The 23,669-nt window shown below is 36.3% G+C and overlaps 1 protein-coding gene across 1 annotated transcript; it reads right to left on the bottom strand.

Annotated features, from left to right (window-relative positions):
• Positions 1-4,623: 4,623 nt before the first annotated feature.
• On the bottom strand, positions 4,624-11,352 carry LOC115996637 (protein high chlorophyll fluorescent 107). The gene is made up of 9 exons (XM_031235971.1): positions 11,149-11,352; positions 9,167-10,101; positions 8,931-9,074; positions 8,285-8,590; positions 8,127-8,186; positions 7,575-7,820; positions 6,450-6,560; positions 5,751-5,927; positions 4,624-5,195 (listed from the first exon to the last, which is right to left on the bottom strand). Exons 2-9 carry the CDS (start codon positions 9,773-9,775, stop codon positions 4,824-4,826), a joined length of 2,025 nt encoding a protein of 674 aa, XP_031091831.1. The 5' UTR covers positions 9,776-10,101; positions 11,149-11,352; the 3' UTR covers positions 4,624-4,823.
• Between the last annotated feature and the right edge of the window lie 12,317 nt (positions 11,353-23,669).

Below are 23,669 nucleotides of genomic sequence, written 5' to 3'. Positions count from 1 at the left end.
ATACCGTACAGCCAGTAGAGTATATAGATCTCACGAGGCAAGGTTCAAAGGGTTACACCTACCACTGCTATGCAGGAATCAACCGTTGAACGCAGTTGTTTCCGATTTCAAAATTCCCTTGAAAATCAATTTTCATTCATGTGGGGGATTGTTGGAAAAATAGCACAAAAATGGCATTTAAGTGGCCATTTTGTGGTACAATTTAAAGTGGGGTCCACTACCGATTTGGGTCAGGTCAAAGTGGATTCGGATTCTTCGTAGTGAGACGAAGAGATCCATATATTGTACACTCAAAATGGATAATGGGTGAATGAGAAATTGGTTCTCAAAGTAGACCCATTGGAGATGGAATTTTAAGTGAGGAAAAGCATATTAGCTTTGTCCCACATTGGTTGGGAATGAAGATTTGCCCCACTATAAATACAAGAGCCTTTTTAAGGCTAATTGACTTGTATGGCATAGAGGCTCTCTCTCGCGCGCAGGGGGGAGGGTGCAAATCAAATCTCAAAATGAGTTCGAAAAGGCTTGAACTCGTGTGCGCCGGCACCTGCGGGCACGAATGTTGTCCGGAAAAGTGGCTGGCCTTGCGGGCATAAGTTATGCCAAAATTCCGAACAAGTTTTCCATCTCAGTCCACATAAGTTCGAGACATCAAGACGAACTGACCTCTCGCGAGAGGTAGTTCGATGTCTCGAAGTTCAGCGGAGTCGATCTCTCGAAGGTCGTTCGCGTGCAAGCGCGCGCGTCCGATGTCTCGCGGACCAGTGCGATGTCTCGATGCCGGCACGATGTCTCGAAGCTTGCACTTCTTGACGTCTCGCGGCACGGGTATGTCTCGAGCGATGTCTCGATGGTTCACAGACTGGACCATGTCTCGCACGGCGACTCCAGTAACCTCTCAAACGCGACTTTTCACCTATTGTGTCTGTTCAGAGTTATTTCGTGAATAATGGACTTGGTAGTGCGTGTAAGTGTTGGTTAATGGCAGAATTAAATTTCTGCTAGTGGGATGAGGTTACAAAATGGATTATCAATGCCATGGTTAATGCTATGATCCATTTCCTCCACTATATATTCGTTGTGAGCAGCAGGTTTGGAACACACCAAGAACACACAACAATACACTGTTTTCTCCTCAAAACTCTACTCACATTTCCTTCTAGTCACCTGCGTTGAACCCACGTTCCTAGTTCGCCGGATCCAAGTTTGTGTGCTCAAACGATTGGATCGTAGTACGTTTTATCCTGGGAAACCTAGACCGCAACGCTTCAGCACCCCGGGAAGCGGTAAATAAGGTTTTAAGGATAGTGGTAACACGACTCGTGCTTCCAACCACCCGAGTACGTCCGGATTTCATCCTCAACCGTAGTTCAGGTTTTCAACCTTTTGTAGGTTGTTTTCTCCTGTATTGTTATTATCCTTCGTGGATAATTTTCTATTGTAATTTCCATTATTTCCTTGTATTTTCGAGATCACCTTTGTAACACACACATGTATATATAAATAAGGCTAAAATGTCCTTTAGCACCATGAACTATATCCAATTGTTCATGCCGCATCCTGGACTTTCATATCGTATATATCGAGCCACAAACCAAAAAAAAAAAAAATTCACCTAGAACTTTTAGCAGGTTTCCCTATCTTCCTGCTGACATGGCACAGGTTTCTTACTGATGTGGCATTTCTTTTAACCTTATGTTTCCATGTAAGCATTTACATATTAAAAATTAAAATTAAAAAAAAAAACAAAAAACATAAACAAAAATCGGAGACCAAATTTCACTATTTCGCTCAACCCTATTTCACTTGGCAGCTGTTTAGTAGTTGACAATAAGATACTAAACAAAAAAATTAGCATTTCTATAAATTTAAAAAAAATTGAAAAAATACTAAACAAAAAATTAGCCAAAAAAATATAAATTCTAAAAAAAAAAATTGAAACATTGAAATTGCAAAATTGAAAAAGTATACATTATGAAAATAAAGAGAAGAAAATTCTAGTTATTTTAATATAATATTTTTTTAATTTTTAATATGTAAATGCTTACATGAACAAAATAAGGTTAAAAGAAATGTCACATCAGTGAAAACATGCGCCATGTTAGCAGGAAGACAGGGAAACCTGCTAAAAGTTCTAGGTAAATTTATTTTTTTTGGTTTGTGACTCAATATATACGATATGAAAGTTCAGGGTGCGGCATGAATAATTGGATATAGTTCATGGTGCTAAATGACACTTTAGTCTATAAATAATAAAATAAAAAGTTAATTACCATTTTGGTCCCTCGACTATGGTGAAAGTACTAAATTGGTCATCTAAATTGAAAATTGTTTGTTGAAATGAATGGTTCATATTTTTTTTTTATTTTAGTATTTGTTATTATTTTTTCTAGTTTACCCTCTATTATATCATTTACTTTTTTAAAATGCCCCTACGTTCCAGTGATACATGTTATGGATCTAATTATAATTTTTTTGGTGATTCACTGCAATTTTAGTGCCTTGCATTTTCAGATTATATGTTTAACAATTATGTCAATTTTGATTGGGATGAGGTTCGAACATAAGAACAGAATAATCTGTTACTAAAGTTTACACTTACGGAATGTAGGGGCACTTAAGAAAAGTAATTATATAATAGAGGGTAAAGTAGAAAAAATAATAATAATAAATACTAAAATTAAAATAATATGAACCATTCATTTCAACAAACAATTATACCAACATTTTCTTGTTCCAATTAGGAACCTAACTTTATTGGCTTTTATTATTAAGTTTGTAGATATAGATGTCGTTTTCAGTGTCCATAATATAATATACCTAGAATAATTGGTTGGAGTACATCCTTAATAAATAGGATAGGAATCATAGGATGTCATAGGATTGAAACACTAATAAAGTTCTACGGAGTTATAAAAAAAATGTTTAAAATTAAAAGAAATTATAAAACTAAAAAAAAATATTTTAGGAAAAAGTAAATAAATTTGAGCTATTAGATTCAACTCCAAAAAAATGAAAGTACTGAAGTTAAACAATGTTATATTTTTATATACAACTAAATATGAGTTAATTACCATTTTGGTCCCTCGACTATGGCGATGTACCAAATTGGTCCTCAAAAGAGATGGCCCCTTAACAGCCAAACTAACGGATCACCAAATTGGATATAAAAATCAATAGTTGAGGATTTAATTGATCAAAATTGAAAGTCGATGACCAATTTGGTACTTTCGCCATTATCGAGGGACCAATGCAGTAATTAACTCTAAAATAAAATAAAAAGGGGATAATACTCATCTCGCAGAAACAAGAATGGAAGGATGCAATCCAAACTCATAGCCATACATATAATATTTATACATAAAAAAATTGTATAGTTTTCAAAAATCAAAATGCACAAGAAAAAAGGAACCAATAGTACCATTCACCAAAGATATGATGGCGAGTTGTGCTGATAACGTGTTGTAAATTCAGCCTTCTGATTAGTGCAATACCCCTGTGATCGTTGTACGATAAATGCCGGTAGATTTTTATGGTAGATAATAAAATGTAAAGAAGTAGAGAGAAGAGAAGAACACAAATGTAGAACTCAAGAACTAAAGAACTCAATCATCAACATCCTTTTATTAAGCCTTCAATATGAATATATAATAAGGCAAATGAAAGGTCTTATGATAATGACCATAATAATAATATTTATAACAAAAATCAATATCAAACTCACGAATAAATAAAAGTCTAAAAATCAAATAGCAATCCAATAAACGTATCACCTTAACCCAAAAAANAAAAAAAAAAAAAAAAAAAAAAAGAAGCCTATACACTCACAATAAATATTCAACATAAACTGACAAACTTGTCATCTTTGCTTAACTCAGCCATTCTATTCTTCAACCATCAACGTTGATGTCTCCACCTGAAATCTCAAAACCTAGAATAAAGTAGAACTCAACGTCACTATTTGCATACATAATGATTGGATTTGTAAAGCGCACTCCACTCCTCCATTTGATATACTGTTTTAATATTTTTAATGTTAAACTTTTGTAATTCTACCACTCCGATTACTCCAATATACAAAATGTTTTCTTTTCCACAATGCCTCCATCAATTCAACTTAGGTTTCCCCTCTACTATCTCCATCACAAAGTCCAAATCCAAATACCATAGATTAAAAAAATAATAAAAGAAAAAAAAAACCTTGATTAAAAATTTCTGAAAATCTTGATGTATCCTGAAAGGAGCAAGATCCATTCTCCAATTTGGATTCCCCACTAGCTAGAACCAACAAGAGAAGGGGACGTATTGAAAACCCCATTTGATAGCCTATCAAGCACTAATATTTCAAAAATTGGAGAAAAACAAAGAGAGATAGAACAGAGAAAGCTTCTCTCTCTTCTCTTCTCTTTCTCAAACTCATTGTTTCAATTGCCAAAAGATTTAATTTCTATGGTGTTGCTTAACCTCTAATCACTTTGCCAAGAAATTGAAAAGATAACCAAAGACATAAGAATTTCAAATAGAATATGCTCCTTATCTTGTTAACGTATAATACTGTGTTATAGTGATTTACTATTTATTATTTTTTGTACAATTCAAATGAAAATTTTACCCCATTCACAGTTCGATGAAGATCTAGGAGTCGGTTTCACTCGAATTTTTATACAAAGTTGATGATCTTTTGTTCCCAATGTTCATTACACCACCTTCTTACTATGAAATAATACACATTCAAATATCAATCTGCCTGTTAAATTTACAGAAGTGACCAGTGATTCATATATATCAATCTGCGGACTAACTAAGCAAATAAGAACTCAAAATCAAAGCTTTGGAGATTTCTGGGAATTACTCTCTCTCTTTTGCCAAACCTGCCTTGGAGGTCTGATGTTCTTTGGGTCTTGTCTAAGACACCATCCAAACTGACCCTCGAGTTTCGAGGGCTCCAAAGATAGATTTTCGCGGATGAATTTATCCAAGTTGAAGCCACTGGCAGTATCTAACCTACTGCCATTGGTATCTGCTTCTTCACTGATGGAATTATCATCAGTTCCCTTTACGCTTTTGGAGGAATCTGAGTCCTTGACGAAAGAATTCTGATCCAAGTTGAAGATTCTTTTTAATCTGTCAATAGTTGGATCAATGATGTCTAGGAATCCCATAACCCAGGACTCGTCATCAACCACATCGGTCCGCTGTGCCACAATGAAATCAGGTATAAGTTCGAATTTCAAGGCATATTTTTCTTGCTTCTAATTCTAAAGATGGAATAAACAATGCAAATTTGAGCGAGAGATAGTGTAATGTTCACAATATGCCACGATTAAATGTATATTTATCACCTTTCTCTGTGCATGATAGGGATTTTAGAATCCCGCTGCCCAGCCTAAATGCATATGAGTGAATTATATCACGAGAGCGCGCTGGCTCACAAATCGTGTTGAGTTCTGGAACAAATGTTCATGGCATGTGGCATAATGTTCATCGCATTTGTGCATAGTGTTCAGAGACTAACATATCCCACAAAGCTACCAATCGAGTATTATGAGTTGATGAACATTGAATTGATGTCAAGTGTGCCATGCAACAACCAAAATTCAAAGATCCACATTTTACTAGCATTATCTACCAATGAATGTCGAGTTCAATAATACGAAGAAAAAAGATCATGCAAGATTAGTAAACACCCGGAAGGTCTAAACACCAATTTCAATGAATTAAGATGATCTGTTTCTTTAACTATGTCGTACCTGCTGAAAATAGAGGTTTCGAATTTCCTCTGCACGCACAGAATTTCCTTGCTCTTCCTCTAAAGCAGCCCAAGTCATCCATGTCACATAGCTTTGAGAATTAATGTTCAAAGAAGATCTGAATAGTCTTCGAGCCGCAGAAATGTTACCAACTCTCTGCTCCAAAACACCCCAGGCCTACAAAATTTGATAGCATAGAAAATAGTAATCAGTAAATTCCCAATGTTAAGAGTCCCACTTTGAAAATATAAGAGAGAACATTTGGGTTTATAAGGCCATGAGTTAGACTAACCATTGATTAGATTCAATTTTTTAGTGTGGTTTGGCCGATGTGCATTATAGCCTAACTGAGTGACCTTGGCCCAATCATGGATTATAACATGGTATCAGAGTCTGGTTCAGTCCACTTTGTGTTCACCCAAATGTCTACCTGTGGTATTGATAAACTAGCCATTGATTGGATTCAGTGTTTTAGTGTGGGTTGGCCCATGTGCATTATGGCCAAGGTCACTCAACGAAAGCTTTAATCTAGTCATTCAAGAATCCGATGCGGAAAAGTTAAAAGCATACTTCCTCATCTAGTCTAAATAATACATTCTTCAATGCAAGCACAAGAAAAAAGGAATGCAATATATTACCATTACCAGTGACTCCAAAAGAGTGCCAGAAACCATTCTAAACGATGACAATTCACTTTACCTGAAGGCAGCGAGCAGCATGATCATTTGATGAGTTGATAGACAACACTTTCTGGTATAGTTCCCTTGCAGTGGAAATATTTCCTTCTTTCCACTCCATCCAGCCCCAAGCCTAAGTCATGCAAAATTTAGTTAGGGAGGATATTATAGAGACGTGGGTATTTTATACTGTAACATGGCTGCAAATATGGAGGTGTATAAACTACAAGATTAAGTACTAGGGCAAACAAAATGAGAGATTGATATCAATATGACTTGAGTGAACACAACATGAAATGCACTAAATGGTCAAATTTATATGTTGTTTCATTTTTTGATGTCCAAAGGAAAAGACAATTATTGACAGAATAGAAGCCGAGTCATTATATTATAAAATGATCAAATGTTTTTTTTTTAAATAAATACTAGCATTTTCTGATTATCATAGTATGGTTAACTATCTGCTGATCAGACCTACTAGTTCTAATTTACCATTTTTGCTAAATCTCCTATTTCCTGTGCGTATCAAACTTTAACACTTGAGAGTTCCTCTCATTTCAATTTTAAACAACTCATTTGAATTTTAAACATGGAAAGGTCATGTTAGGGTCAAGACTAAGCCAAAAGCTATAGCTCATAGCGAAGGCGCAACTTTATTTCCTTATACCGACTTGGCCCTTACCGGCCTTTGTCCAACATCCCCCCTCCCAACACCAGCCAGTCTTAACTGCTCTTGCTAGGACTCGAACCCGTGACCTGACTATGATACCACTTGTTAGGATTCACTATGCCAAAAGCTATAGCTCGTAACGAAGGCGCAACTTTATTTCCTTATACTGCCACACATTTTCGAGAACCAGGGTGCTAGACTTGGCCTTTTACCGGCCTCCGCCCAACAATCCCCCTAGCCACATGGTGCTGGACTTGGCCCTTACCGGCCTCCGCCCAACAGGTCAAAAGATATCTTTGGTTTTAGTTCTGTTTTCAGAACCGTTCCTTGTGAGCAATCAATGAAGAAATATAGATTTGCTAAAGAATCTGACTTATTTTCTGTCAGTCAGCAGCTATGATTATGGGTGAGATAACATCAACTACACAATGGGACATAACATAGCATCATCCAAAAGAATTAGAAATAAAAGCTTACACTCCACACTGGCTGGTGCCTTGGATCCAATTCACAAGCTCTTTGGAACAACAGTCTAGCACGATTTGCACTAGAGTATTTGTATTCTAACAAAGCAAGTGACTGAAGGAGAACTGGATCTCTAGGATTTAGAATGTAGCCTATCTGCAGAAGTTTCCGCCCATGGTCAATATTTCCAAAACTGGCTTCAAAAACTCCCCAGACATGCCATGCAAACCTATTTTTTGGACTCGCTTGGACTGCTTTCTGCACATGAGAAAGATGTTTCAAATACATGAAAGAAGTTCAATTAATAAATACCATAAGTGCAAGCAAAAATGAAAGTAACACTATTTTTTTGGGTGTAGTCCAGGGTTTCCACCGTCGGACATAGTGACTAAACCCCTCGCTGAATTGTTGGCACTTCTAAGGGTGGGACAGCTGGCCTGGAGATTTAAGGTTGCTCCATACCCAAGGCCAATGATTGATCCCTTGATGTTTGGTTAAGGATGGAGTCCCTTCCACTCAACCACACCCCCAGTTTATGAAGAACAAGTTGGGATATTTACACACCTCAAAAAGCTTCCTAGCAGCATGGTTATTCTCTAATTCTCCCTCTAGTTGAGCCCAAGCCTAGAAAAAGAGAAAGCAGATCCATCATGTGCACTTCATCAAAATAGTAAGCACAAAGCAAAATCTATGCAAATATGCATATTTCAAATGAAACTTACAAGCCAGCTAGCACAACTCTTTGGGTTACATTTTGTTGCTTGTTTGAATAAATAGCGGGCTTGCTCATATCTCTTTGCCTTAGCTTCAAGCAATGCTAAGGTTTGGTAAATGTACTCATTTCCACCACAATATTTGATGCCTTTGCCAAGAAGATTCCTTGCCTTTTTTATATTTCCCTGTTTCAGCTCTAATATTGCCCATCCATGCCAGGCTGCAATATGCTTCTTATCAGCAACTGTGGCAGCATCAAATAATTCTCTAGCTCTCCTTATATTACCCATTCTATTTTCCAGAACAGCCCAGCACTAGTCCAAAGGAGCAAATTTTGGTGAGCTTCAAATACAAAATATAAATGTTACGAAGACATACTATACCATATTTTTGGTGAATAATATGGCAGCTTCTGTAGTCTCAAGCACTACAATTCACGGTGCCAATGGCTAGTCAACCCCACTGCAGATTTATAAGTCCCATATTTTGAATCTATGGACTCGGGTAGGGTGGGACTTACTATGGGTTGAGCATTTAAATATACTTCGTTTCATCCCAGGAAGGTCTATACTTAGTTTTCTGATGTTTTCTGAATTATTCATAGAAGCAAAGGCAAAAATCAGATGGATTCAACATAGTGTACAATAAACTAACCTGCCAAATGTAGGCGTTTTCTCCTAGTGTAGCTTGGCAACCTTTTTCATAAACTGATCTGGCTTCAATCACTTTTGATTGCTTACTTAATATCCTGCCCAAGGCCACATATGGCCTCCCATCTTCCGGCCAGTAATATATACACTTCATGCACAAAGATTTGAACATCAGGAAGGACTTACAAGATGAAATACTATCTTTTAAAAATACATACAACTAAGAGTACTGGTAATTACTTTTTGAAGTATCTTTTCCGCTTCTGCATACTGGAAATTCCGTGCCAATAGTTTTGCTTTGTACAAGGCCAAGTCCAAATTCACTTTTAGTATCTTCTCTCCAGAAGTTGATTCCACCCTGTCAGGCTCAAAAATTGGCATCTTCCTAGCAAATCTTGAGAGACCAGCATCGATGGAAAATAACGAAGAAGATGACTGCTCCTCAAGGACAATAACACTTTGTTCATTTGAACTCTCGGTATCATTTGCTTGTTCTTGTTCTTGTTCTTCTTCTCCTTCTACAGGAGTCTCCATTACTGGCCTACGAACTACAGGTAACTTTTCCAGGGACTTTTTTGCAATTTTTATCTCTTCAATAATGTCATCATTGTACAATTCATTTTGGCTCCTAGCCTTTGATGAAGATGTTGAGGCTTCGGGTTTTTCTAGGACAAGTGAAGGTGGGAAGGATGATTCATGGGAACATAAGGGAGGAAGGAGAGAATGTGAAGAAGTATAGAAGAATCTAAAGGGAAAAGGAAGGTGAAATTTAATGGCATTTTGATTCTGAGAATAATTAAAGAGATGAAATTTGGAGCTCGAGAACGATGAAAAGCAACAGTGATTCATTTCTTCTCCCTATACAATTTCTATAATTAGATCAAACTCTATTTTTATAAGGCAGCTCCCTAGAAAAGCAAGTTTTTTCTAAGGGAAGAATGATGAGTTATTTCAAATTGTCACCAACCTCGTTCATGTAAGAAGGACGAAATGGCATCTATTTTTTTCCCCTTCAGAGAGACTTTATTTGCAACCCTTTTAACTAAAGAGCATACATAACTGATAGAATGCCAAGAGATGAAAATTTATCTACCATTTGAAAAGATTCTACTATGCAGAGTCTTCAGTAACAAGAACAACACGAAGAGGACTTCTCCAAAGCAAGATTATCCAATCTGTACAAATAAATTAACTTGTTAAAGATCAAGAAAAGCCAGTTTATCTTAAGCTACCTAGGGATACATTTGGCATGAGTAATGGCTAAAGGCTACTAGCTCCTTTATCTATGAATTCACAGGCGGTTACTCTAGTTTGTGTCTTTCACCTCTAACACTTCCTCGGTCTCATCTTTATTTGCCAATTTCACTTTCCTAGGGCCTAACAAGCAATACACTCTAGATAGTTTTTAATATATAAAACATTTGTATTGAATCAAGTCTATCACTATTGAAATTAAGCCAAAATAGTAGTCAAATTGACTAATACAACATTGTTGTGCCCAATAAAAGGAAACAAGGTGAGGGTAACCCCAGCCAAGATGGCAAGAGATCCACACTTATAACTACAAGGTCACGAGTTCGAATCGTTGTCCCTTGATTTGAGTAGGTCAGCTATAGGTAACCTATGCTAGTTTACTTCATTGTGGTCCTTTATTAGCTAGAATCACAAGACAGGGTTTACCTACACCCGAAAGGGCCGTGGGATTTCCCTCGTCATCCAAAAAACAAAAGAAGGCAAAGTAAGCTTCAGACATGGATTCCTCCATTCCCTTTTCTCTACTTTTATGGGGGAACAAGTATTCTTATTTAATTCTGATAACCTAAAATAGACTAATAGTTCATTGACAGAATAACTGGAAGTCATAATAAACCCATAAACCCAAATTGCTCCATAAAGGCACTCAGATATATTGAGATTGAGTTCAACCCAAACCTATCTGTTTATTTAAACAAATTATAATAAATTAAATTCAAATTCAAGAACATTTCAACTTTCATTTTCCCTTTGGCAAGCACTTAAAGCTGAGCTATCAAATTTCTCCCAAATAAATTAATTAATAAATAAAGAACATTTAATTTTCATATACAGATTGACAATCAACAGTATGAAACAGAAAATTAAAACCCAGACAGATTCAACAAAACTATCAAGATTATCAAAAAACACAGGTGAATCACCAGTCCCAGAATAGCTAAAATGAAGTGAGAAGATTCGACACTCACTGTGTTTTAGACTTTTAGCAGTCTCCGAGAAAAGAAGTTCCCGACAAACTGAAACTGCCCATCATACGAATCCTTAACTTCTGCTTTAGAAATCAAAGCGTCTCCAAAAAAATCAAATTTTCGCACAGGTAAACGTGTGCTTTCGCTCTTCTACCACAAATCAATGGCTGTGGTTCGTACGTGCATGCAATTTCTAATTTTTTGTGACTCTGCTCATCTGCTGTTTTTTGTTTTTCTTTTTATTTTTCAATTCTTATTATCTATTATTTATTTTCCATTTTCTAAATATATGAAATCAACATTTTTTTTTCTAACACCAATAGCACTACAAGTACTTTCATAATAAAATTGAGTTAATTCCCTTTTTTATCTTATATTTATAAATGACAGTCTATTTTAATCCTTTTATAATAAAATTTTGAGTTAATTCCCTTTTTTGATCTTATATTTTGAGTTAATCAGAGTATTATTGTGTTACAATCATTTTTGGTCCTCCATTAATAAAATCGTTGAAATGTCATTAAATACAAGACATTATGTTTTTAATATAAAGTGCGTTGACCCGTTATATGTTTTATGTTTATATTTTTTAAAAAGTTCATAATTGAAGATCGAAATGTCATTGTATTTAATGACTTTTAAACTATTTTGTTGATAGAGGACCAAAAATGATCGTGTTGCAATAATACTATGATCAAATAATATTTAAAAAACAAGAGTAAAAAAGAACTGCAACCTATAAATCTAAGACAAAAAATTGAATTAACTCTAAAATTTTCTTTTACTATAAATCATTACAATTTCTTGATTATCTAATTAAAATTGTTTTTATTTATCGAATAAGGTTCTAATGACATGAAGTAAACTCTCTCAAATGGGAAGTTATGAGTTCAAACTTTAGTGGGAACGGTATCTACTCTTTATATTTTAGTAGAAAAGAAGATACTGCATTATAATAGAGTTACTAGTACCCTAAAAAAAACTTATAATGAAATCTCAATTCACATGCTTAAAATTAATATTACTTGATAAAAAAAAATTTATCAAAAGTTTTACTGAATGTTAATGGTACACATTGCTATTAGCTTATTTAAAATTGTTAGTGTAACACGTCAAAATAATATATTGTAAAACATTTATTGTCTATTTAATAAAGTTTCAAAATGGACTTGTAGAGTTATAGATTCAATATAAGAGAGAAAAGTAATTTTATTTTTGTTGCTTTCTGTATAATTATAAATTTTTGTTTTTTTGAAGGACTACTTTGCATGACATCCACAAAACTTGACAACGTGTCATTGAGGCGACTTTAGCCCATTCTGGAAATCCCATCTTTCTCTGTCCATATCTATCGCCTTGGATAAGAATATCTATTCCCCTTAGCACAATAGCACCTCTCAAACTACAGTAAAATATTTTTTTTTATTCCGTATAAGAAAATTCTTTTGATTTTTTTTACAAAAATTCTTTATGTCATGCTCTTAACTTTTACTCTCACTTGTGTTCAAATTTAAATTTGCCAAAGACCTTGTGGTCTAGGGGTACCCGGTGTCCCGATTAACACTCCCACATGAATTAACATTCCCACATGCATAATGGGAGTGGGTTCGCAATTGTTGACTCTTTGTGCTTTAGTAGGTTGAGAAAGTATAACGGAGTCAGTAGTACTCAAATTTAAATTTTTTTACTTTTGGTCCCACGAATATTGTGGCACTAACAATTTTATCCACAACTTTTAAAACTTGCATAATTGGTCCACGAGTATCAATTACTTAGCGTAAATGATTCTTCTGGTGAAATTTCCGTCAACTTTTCACCAGAAAAATTATTTCCCCTTTATAGCAAGGGTATAATGGTCTTTTCCTTTTCGTCAATTTTTAGTTTGCACTTTTGTTCCGACGAGTATTGCGGCGCTAACAATGTTGATCCAAAACTTTAAAGATTTGCATAATTGGTCGACGAGTATCAATTTCTTAGCGCAAATGGTCCTTTCGATGAAATCTTCATCAATTTTTTCACTTGAAAATTTGTTTTCCCTTTATAGTAGCGGTATAATGTTTTTTTCTTTTTAAAACTGTGTTTTCTCTTTCATATGCGAAAACAGTTCTCTATATCTTATCTCGGATTATCCTGTCTTTGGCTTCACCTTGCACAGTCTGATTCTGGTTTGAAAAACATCCACCAAGTATTTTGCGTTGGTGACTTTGATTGCTCCATTGCGGGAAGGCGACGATCGAAGTTTCGATGGTAATTGCTTCCATGGATGAATTTAACTCGTAATGAGTCATGAAACATGCCACTGAAGGGTGGGCCAGCACCTGTTCTTGCGAACAAAATTGCACCATTTTAGCAAGCTCATCGGCTTAAAGGTTAAGCCTTTGCTTGGTGGCCTCATGGATCACAGGAAATGAACGCCGGAGTTCACTGACCCATGAGCTATATCGCTGATTGTTCAAGTACACCACAGAACGAGGTATTCCAATGAAAATTTAACAAAAAGAAAAGACCATTATACTCTTTTTATTAAGGAGAAATAAATTTTTCGGTGAAGATTTGATGGAGATTTCACTGGAAGGACAATTTTCACTAAGAAATTGATACTCGTGGATCAATTATGCATGTTTTGAAAGTTGTGAATCAACATTGCTAATGCCATAATACTCTTGGGGCAAAAAGTGCGATAAACTAAAAATTGACAAAAAAAGACCATTATACCCCTACTATAAATGAAAATAATTTTTCTGGTGTAAAATTGACGAAAATTTCACCAGAAGGACCATTTGTGCTAAGAAATTGATACTCGTGGACCAATTATGCAAGTTTAGAAAGTTGTGGATCAAATTTGTTAGTGCGACAATAGTCATGAGACCAAAAGTGTAAAAAAAAAAAAAAAAACTCGTTCAAATTTGATAGGAGAAAGAAAAAAAAAATTGATAAACATCTTGACCTCCTACTAAATTAAGCAATCATGGCATGCTATGTCATAGGGAGTAGGATCTGGGAGTTCATGTGGAATTACTCTTATATATATAATATATATACTCCCTCTGTTCCGAATTGGTTGTCACATTTGCTTTTTGCATGCTTTTTAAGGAACTAAGTAAATACTATGGAGTATGTGTTTTTCAATTATGCCATCACTTTTACCACTTTTGGAAATAAAAGCAACAAAGAATGCAAAGCCCATAAGAGTAAATTGGAAAAAGTGAAATGATGGTGATGTTCAATTTTGGGAAGAGAACAACATTTTAAGACAAACTAAAGAGGAAAGTAAGACAAATAAATGGGATTGAGGGTGTATTAAGTTTCTCAGCTTACGCTAAACTAATCACAGGGCACTGGATGAGATAACTTACAAGTTGCGTAAGTATTCTTCAATTACCACCCCTACATGCATGTACATCCTACGCACAATGAGTCTTAGCTTCTTTATTCATCAAAATAATAATTAATCCGTGTATTCTGTCCTTCAATTATTACTCTCTTTTTTTTTTACTTTTTAAGTTTTTATATTTAGTTTCAAATTTAATTAAGTTTTATATCTTATTTTTTAAAAAAATATTGACATTAATTTTTAGGATAATATGAAAATTTCACAAATTTAACATTCTAATTATGTTGAAAAAAAAATAATATAGCAAAAAAATCAATTTTTGCATACAAATATCAGACATCAACAAGTTCTTTTGTTTTGGTCACTTTTGGATGTGTATGTTACCTGTTGTATTATATCCTTTTGTACCTAATATTTGTGATTATTCATTTCATAATAGTGAGCTTGAATGTTACTATTAGGACTCTAGACTTATACTTTATCTATAACTCTTCTCTCTACATATTATTTATAACTACTGTACTGCAACATCATTATTATTATTATTATTATTATTATTATTTTTTTGAAAAAAAAAATCTAGTTCACCGTTAATGTCATCTAGTATCAGATTGCATTAGGACTCTTATGGCTTCCAACTTTCCAGTGTTGTTGACAGTGCCCCTTCGGAGAGGTCGATCACGGCTGGCTCGCCATCGCTGGCTACTCCCCCGTCAGTTGCTCCTATGCTATCTTCAGCGCACCACTTTGTCTCGCTGAAGCTTACCTGTCGCAATTACTTATTCTGGCGAACACAACTCATTCCATTCCTTAAAGAACAGAACCTCTTCTGCTATGTTGATGGCTCCCTCCCTTGCCCCTCGGCTACGTTGGTAACGGACGGCTCTTTGGCAACCTCTGCTGCGGTGAATCCGGCTTTCACTGCATGGGTTCAACAAGATCAAGCGATCCTTTCCATGCTCATATCTTCCTTGGTGGAAGAGGTGATGTATTTGGCGGTTTGACGGTCTACGTCTAGGCAAGTTTGGCAGGCGGTGGAGGCAGCATTCGGGTCGTCGACGTAGGCACAGACTCTTAATTTGCTTGCGCAGTTTCAGGCTCTACGTCAAGGTGACAACACCCCTGCTAAGTTTCTTGGTCGTGCTCAGCTTTTGATTGAGGGTTTAGCTCTCGTCGGCCGTCCCGTATCGTTTGACGAACAAAATGTGTACATATGGCATCATCATTAACAGTCGCCGGTGCTCCGATGACAATTCCACAGTTGGTGGACTACCTCCAGGCTCAACAAATTATCCATTTGGATGACTTTGCGGCGGAAACAGTGTCTGGTTCTCCAGCGCTTGCTGCCATGGTGGCTCGACGAGGTGACTGGTTTGCAAATGAAGGAGGTGGTTGCTGGAATGCTCGCGGCGGCCGGAACGGATGTGGTGATCATGGTGGCTCCCCCCCCCCCGCTGCCAGATATGCCGCAACTATGGTCACATGGCCATTTCTTGTTATTGGCGATATTCAGACTCTCCGCCGGCTCCTCAGGCGCATATGGCGCTGGACGGTGATTTTGCTGTTGGTTTGGCTTCTTCGCAGATCTGGTTTCCTAAATCTGGCGTGTCTGCCCATGCCACACCGAACGAGTTATTGTTAAGTTCAACCGAGGAGTACCATGGGTCAAACTCTCTACGAGTGGGCAATGTCACATGTTTGGTTATTTCTAGTGTTGGTCATACTACTATACCCACTCCTACTAAACTGTTAAAAATTTCTGATGTACTGCATATTCCGAAATTATCTGCCTCTCTTTTGTCTATTCAGCGATTTGTTGATGAATTTACACGTTATACCTGGTTGTTTCCTTTACGATTAAAATCTGACATATATAAAATATTTGATCAATTCCGTGCAATCGTTGAACGTTTGTTTTCTTGTTCCATTAAATCAATCTAGTCTGATTTAGGGGGTGAGTATCAAAAACTCCACTCTACTTTTACTACTCTTGGTATTGTGCATCGGCGTTAGTGTACTTATACGTATGAGCAAAATGGGCGGGTTGAGCAGCGTCATCGGCATGTTGTTGAAACTGGCATCGGTCTTCTCGCTCATGGTTCAGTCTCATCAAAATACTGGGATTTTATGTTTGAGACAGTCGTGTATCTCATCAATCATTTACCCCCATCTACTCTCCAGTATGACAGTCCTCATGCGTGGCTGTTTAAGGCGCCGCCTTCTTATAGTTTCTTGCATGTTTTCGGATGTCTCTGTTACCCCATATCTTCGTCCCTATAACAAACACAAGATGAGTTTCCGGTCTGCTCCGTGTGTCTTCTTAGGTTACCCTGTGTCCTTTAGGGGGTACCATTATATGGATCTCACCGCTGGAAAAATTTTCATCTATCGCCATGTTCGCTTCGATAAAGGGGTTTTTCCTTTTGCTGTGTCTTCTTCTGTGCAAGCTCCAGATTGTGCTCCTGATATTGATGATTTTCCGTGGAGCGCTATCCCTTTGGCACCGGTGGTTGGTCCTTCAATTTCTCCCGATTCATGTGTTACTGGCTTTGTGGGGCCTGTTACTCGTGTGCCTCCGGTTAGGCGGCGGAGAGCTGCTGGGCCTCCTAAACCGCGGACGCATCCAATGCTTCTTCGGCATATGCCGCATGGTGATACTCAACTTCAGGCGCTGGTGGCTTCTACAGACTCTAGGGATCCTACTTGTTATTCTCAGGCAGTCCGTCATCAAGAGTGGCATGAAGCCATGGACCAAAAGTACAATGCATTGATGCACAACCACAGTTGGACATTAGTGCCTGAGCGGGCGGGTATGAATGTTATAGGTTGCAAGTGGGTGTTCTGCACCAAACGCAAGGTCGATGGGTCCGTTGAGCGGTACAAGGCGCGTCTGGTTGCTAAGGGTTTCAATCAGGTTCCCGAGGAGGATTTTTTCGATATGTTCAATCCGGTGGTTAAGCCTACGACGGTACATTTGGTACTTTCCTTAGCTTTGTCGTGTGGGTGGACATTGCATCAACTGGACGTCCACAATGCCTTTTTGAATGGACTTCTCTCTGAAATAGTGCTTATGCGTCAGTCTCCTAGTTATTCTTATCCTACCATGCCTGATTGTGTTTGTCATCTTCAGCGGTCTTTGTATGGTTTGAAACAAGCCCCACAGGCTTGGTTCAAATGCTTGCATGATTTTCTTTTATTAGTTGGTTTTAAGTCCTCGAAGACTGATGTTTCATTATTTTATAATTTAGTGGGAGACTCCCGGGTATTTATGCTAGTTTATGTTGATGATATAATTGTGCTTGGTAGTGATGCTGCTTTGATTGAAAAACTACTTTCTCGTTTGTCGTCGGTTTTTAAGATTCGCAATATGGGTTCGCCTCGTTTTTTCTTGGCATTGAGACTGTTTCGGCAAACGGTGGTCTTGTTATTTCCCAGCGCAGGTACATGGGTGACATATTGAAGCAGGCTGGTATGACTAGTTGCAAACCTCTTGCTACTCCTGCGGCAATTTCTCGGTCTGCGCCTTCTACTTAACTCTTTGAGAATCCTACTCAGTATCGTAGTTTGGCGAGGTGTTTTGCAGTATCTCACTGTCACGCGGCCGGACCTGTCCTTCGCAGTTAATCGGCTGTGTCAGTTTATGCACTCTCGCACTTTTGAGCATTGGAGTATTCTCAAGCGGGTCTTGTGGTATGTTTAATCTACGTTGCACTACGGTTTGCGGTTGTCTCCCTCAGAGTCCATGGATCTTCATGCTTTTTCAGACTCAGACTAGGCTGGCTGCTCCATTGTTCAGAAGTCCATTGGTGGGTTCGCGATGTTTTGTGGGTCGAACCTTGTTTCATGGGTGTGTCGAAAACTAAAGACTGTAGCTCGTTCGTCCACTGAGGCCGAGTACAAGGCTCTTGCTAATGTTTCTGCAGAGGTTACTTGGGTTGTTTCGTTGTTGCGTGAAATTGGTTTCCCACCAGGTGCTCCTCCTCGTCTGTGGTGTGATAATCTTGGTGCCACATAACTCTTCTCTCTACATATTATCTATAACTATTGTACTACAACATCATTATTATTATTATTATTATTATTATTATTATTATTATTATTCTGAAATAACAATTCTCTGGTTCACCATTAATCTCATCGTTACCAAGTTAGGTGCAATAACACCACTTGATATTTCATCGTGTAAATCTAGGAATATGATGTTGCTTGTGGTGTTGTAACATTCTTCTTCTACTGAATCCAATACCAATTTTTTCTCCTTGATATTTAGTAGCATTCAGAATTTGTTCAAGACTCTCAGTAAGTGGCCTGGACTCATATTTTTACATCTTTCTTCAATTGTTCTATTTCTTTTAACAATTCTAGCTCTTTTTCTTGAGTTTCTTGAGTTCCAACTGCGTCTCCTTATTCTGAGTTTGTTCGTGTTCCTTTTCACTTTAGAGCACTCAATTGGTTTGAATTAGATCCATATTCGTCCTTATGAGTTATTCCCACTTGGCTTAAATTAGTTGTGTGTAGGCTTCGAAGAGTCCCTACATGCCTCATTCGATATTGAGTTGATAATCTATTTACTGTTATTGATTAATTCAAGGAAAATTACAAAATTGTTGCTCATTCCGTCATCGTCACTTTTTGAGTCATCACTTAGGGTGGAGACAGTGGCGGAGCCAGAAAATTTTTTTCAGTGGGGGCAAAAAATGAAACACTTAAAGGAATATAGACATAAATATTGTTGGATATGGACGAAAAATATAACACATCAATAAAAATATTCATAACAATATATGAAACATGATTAATTTGATAAAATAATTCAAATAGAAAACATTCATAACAATATATGAAACATGATTAATTTGATAAAATAATTCAAATAGAAAACACATTATAAATTAAACATCTCATTATTAAAAAGCTTTGAAGAAGATAATAAGAAGGGAATGAAAACAAGCCTACTGCTTCATAAAAAAGCAACAGGCCTTGAAGAAGCTAACAAGATTCAAACCTTTGCCTTTTTTTTAGTGAAAGTATGGACCAACCAACTCAACCAACTAATCAATTGTTTGTATGTATTTGTTTTCTTATACTTATATCTAAAAATGTACTATATATACATATATACAATAGGGATGTCAATCGGGCCAGCCCTGTCGGTTTCGGGTTAGCCCTGTCGGGTTGTCGGGCTTATTGGATTCGGGTTGTCGATTAATTATTATTTTAATCTCGGATTCGGGTTAGCCCTAACCCTAACCTTCGGGTTGTCGGGCATATCGACGGGTTAGACTATTTGAACTAAAATCGAAAATGAATACTTACATTCAATAAAACGGGTCAAGTCGTCAACCGGATCCGGATTCGTTAGAACGGGTCAACCGGATGAGCATTGAGCACATTAAAATTTAACAAATGCAATTGCAACGGTTCGATTTCGGTTCGAATTTAATTCGGTTCGGTTTAAGACCCCCAAATTTTAATATTTCCTAGGCGACAAGATGGTCAAGGGGTGTCGCGACTTAACGGGGCGTCGTAATAACTATGCATGAAACATCACATAACTCAAATCCAAAATCTAATATCTAAATATTAAAATACCAACATAACAAATTAACAATTTATAGGTGAGTTCATCTTTAGTATTTTTTTTATCACTAGGTACATTTTTAAATAAAATTTTAATAAATATATAAATATAAATATATATTACTCCGTATATATAATTAATATATATATATATTATATTATATATATCCAAACTGGAATTCATTCCAGTGAACTCACTGGAATGAATTCCAGTTTGGATTTATATATATATATATATATATATATATATATATATATATATTTATTTATTTATTTATTTATTTATTTATTAATTATATGTAATATATATTTATATTTATATATTTATTAAAATTTTATTTAAAAATGTATCTAGTGATAAAAAAAAATACTAAAGATGAACTCACCTATAAATTTCAAATATGTTATGTTTCACATAACTTCTATAATAAAGAATAGTTTTAAATTGTTCGGGCTATCGGGCTAGCCCTATCGGGCCATCGGGCTAATCGGTTTCGGGCTCATCGGGCTAATTTTTTTATCAGGCTAACCCGTTCGGGCTATAGCCCTGTCGGTTTCGGGTTTTTTCGGGCTAGCCCATCGGGTTCGGGCCCAATTGGCATAGACGTGACCGCGGTTCGGTTCCGGTTCCGAACCGCCAGTTCGCGGTTCTTGGTTTCTCTAAACCGGAACCGGAACCTTATATTAAGGTTCCGGTTCCGGTTCCTAGAACCGGCGGTTCCGATTCGAACCGCCGGTTCTAACCGGCATTTTTTATTTTTATTTTTTGGTAAATTTGTTGTATTAAATATTAATGTATTATGACTATTATGATATTAATATTATCGCACAAATTTTTAAGTTATCTTATTTTTTAATTTTAACAAATAACAATGAGTCCATTACTATCATTTTCATTTTTCAAATATCATGTTGAGTTATTGACTTGTTGTAACTTGTAACATAATTGTGTATTTGTATGGCCAAGTAGTGAAGTAGGCAAGTAGTAATTAGTAAGTATACAACATACAATTGATATAAGTTCAATAATTGGATTTCATTTCAAATAAGTGAAAAGAATACATTACATTGGTTACAAAATTCAAATCTCATATATTATTGACTACTCAATTCTTAAAATCTAGAATACATTGGTTATAATAATACATTGATTTTCTCTAAACTTTAATGTTAAACAAAAAATAATAATAATAATTTTGGGCTTGCACTTAATTTTACCAAGATTAAGTTGCCTACGTATCTTATTGAAAGTTCAATAAGAATCAAAGCCTACGTAGTTCTTTTACCTTTTTTTTGGAATTAGGACTTTAGGAGTCGGTTTGTTCCCCTTCGGTTGCAGTAGTGGTTGCATCATCGGAAAAGAAATCGTTGATGATGCCTGACTTATCATTCTCTTGTTCTCTAATTTTTGCCAATCCCCAATTGGATGTGCAAACTTGAATTTCAATTGACTGTGGCGTCATTCTTGGACGAGTCTCGTCCAACATGTTTCCATTGCACTAAACTCCTGTTCAACTGCTACTGTAGAAGCAGGAGTTCCAAAAATTTGTTTTGCAATAATAGATAAAATAGGAAAAAAAATTTCGTGGTCTTTCCACCACTGCAAAACATCAAGATTATTATCATTATCTAAAAATATAAACTTAGTATTTAAATATATCTCCGCCTCGGATAATGCTGAAGATGATGAACCAATCCCGCTCCCACTGGTCCGACGACTTTTACCTGCTCTAGCTAACAGGTTAAAGCCTCTACTTCGTAGAGATGATTGTGAGCTTTGTGAAGTACTTCGAGAAGACGTACTAATATTCAACGACGGACCATAAGCCTGTAAATATTCTTCACACAAACTATGAAATAAACTCGTTATTTCATTATGTATAGCATTAACATTAACATAGTTCGGATCATCAGGATCATATAATTCTAAACATTCATAATAAGTTTGTAAAAAAGTACTTAAACCATATAATTTACAACGAGAATCAAAACACATTGCAATTAAATAAATAATAGGAATATTTCTATAATAATCTAAAAACTTTGATCTAATGCATGCAATAGCATCACTCAAAATATCATCATCACGATATTCAAAAAGCTTACCAACAATATTTACAGCATAAATTAAAAATAAGTGTGTAGTAGGATAATACACACCGGACAAAGCCAAAGTGGCATCATTAAACTCTTTTAATAACTCACAAATCCTTTTGCAAGCATCCCAATGTTGCGTAAACAAATGAATATCACTGTTGTTTGCAAAGTACCTAAGCAAAGTATAGGTAGAATTCCAACGAGTTAGAACATCTCGAGGAAATCTTTTTGGAGGCATATTGTTTCTTTTGCAAAACCGACTAAACTCTTTTTGCGCATTGGGATGCTTCCACAAATAAACAACAGCATCTCTAATAGGTTTAATACTACTACTAAGAGAAACTAAACCAGCTTGAACACATAGATTTAAAACATGACAAACACACCTTTGGTGAAAAAATTTACCTCCAAAATACGGTAGACATAATTCCTTAAGCTCAGGGATTGCAGCAGTATTGTTGGATGCATTATCAAAACCAATTGCAAAAATTTTGTTAGTAATTTTATATTCATCAAATATACTTTGTAACTTACTGTAAATATTATGTGCACTATGTTGTTCATCAAAACACCGGAAGGCAAGGATTCTTTTTTGCAACCGTCATTCTTGATCTACCCAATGACAAGTAACGCCCGAATATGAATGTTCTCTCCAATGGTCGCTCCAAATGTCAGCACATATAGTAACACGCCCATTATGTGTTTCCAAGTAAGAAATCAATCTCTTTTTTTCATCTTTATATAATTTATAAAGATGACGTGTAGCCGTTGTACGCGGTAAATCACACATTTGTGGATTTAATGCACCCCTGCAAAATTCTTTAAAGCCAACTTTCTGTCCAAAACTAAACGATAAACTGTCAATAGCAATCATTTCAGCAAACTTGCGTCTAGTTTGCTCATCTGAGTAACGAAATAAAGCACTAGATTTAGTTGTATACCTCCCAATTTGTTGTTGTGTTTGTGTATTTACCTCTTTATCCGGATGTTTTGAAGTTATATGCTTTCGGTACGTCCCGTATCCACCAGATTTGGACCATTGGTACTCCTTGTCACAATAATTACATTTAACTGTAATTCTTCCATCAGGGTGTTCAACTTTTTTCATGTGTACTCTAAAAAGATCGGATTTTTGTTTAGCAGCAGAAGGTTGAATTTCTTTGGGTTCCTCGTCCTCGTCCTCGTTGTGGCCCTGCGAAAAAGTAGCAGTGTTAGAATCAAAAGAAGAATGAAAGGGTTGGGAACCAAAAGAGGCATGTTGAGGTTCATTTATGGTCATTTGAGGGTTTGGATTCATATCTTGGTAGTATGATTGTTGTTGTAAAAATTGGTGGTATTCATGTTCGCTCGGAAATCCATGAACCGAATGTCGGGAAGGTTAAAAAAAAGGCGCTTCGCTTGGAAATCCATGAACCGAGTGCCGGGGAGCTTCAAAAGAAGGATTTTCTCTTGAAAATCCATGAACCGAATGCCGTGGAGATTCTACAGCAGGAGATTTGCCACGATTTCC

Source organism: Ipomoea triloba, chromosome 11 (assembly GCF_003576645.1).
Source record: "Ipomoea triloba cultivar NCNSP0323 chromosome 11, ASM357664v1".
NCBI lineage: Eukaryota > Viridiplantae > Streptophyta > Magnoliopsida > Solanales > Convolvulaceae > Ipomoea > Ipomoea triloba.
Note: the sequence above shows the minus strand (reverse complement) of the source record. Positions and strands in the feature narration are given on the sequence as shown.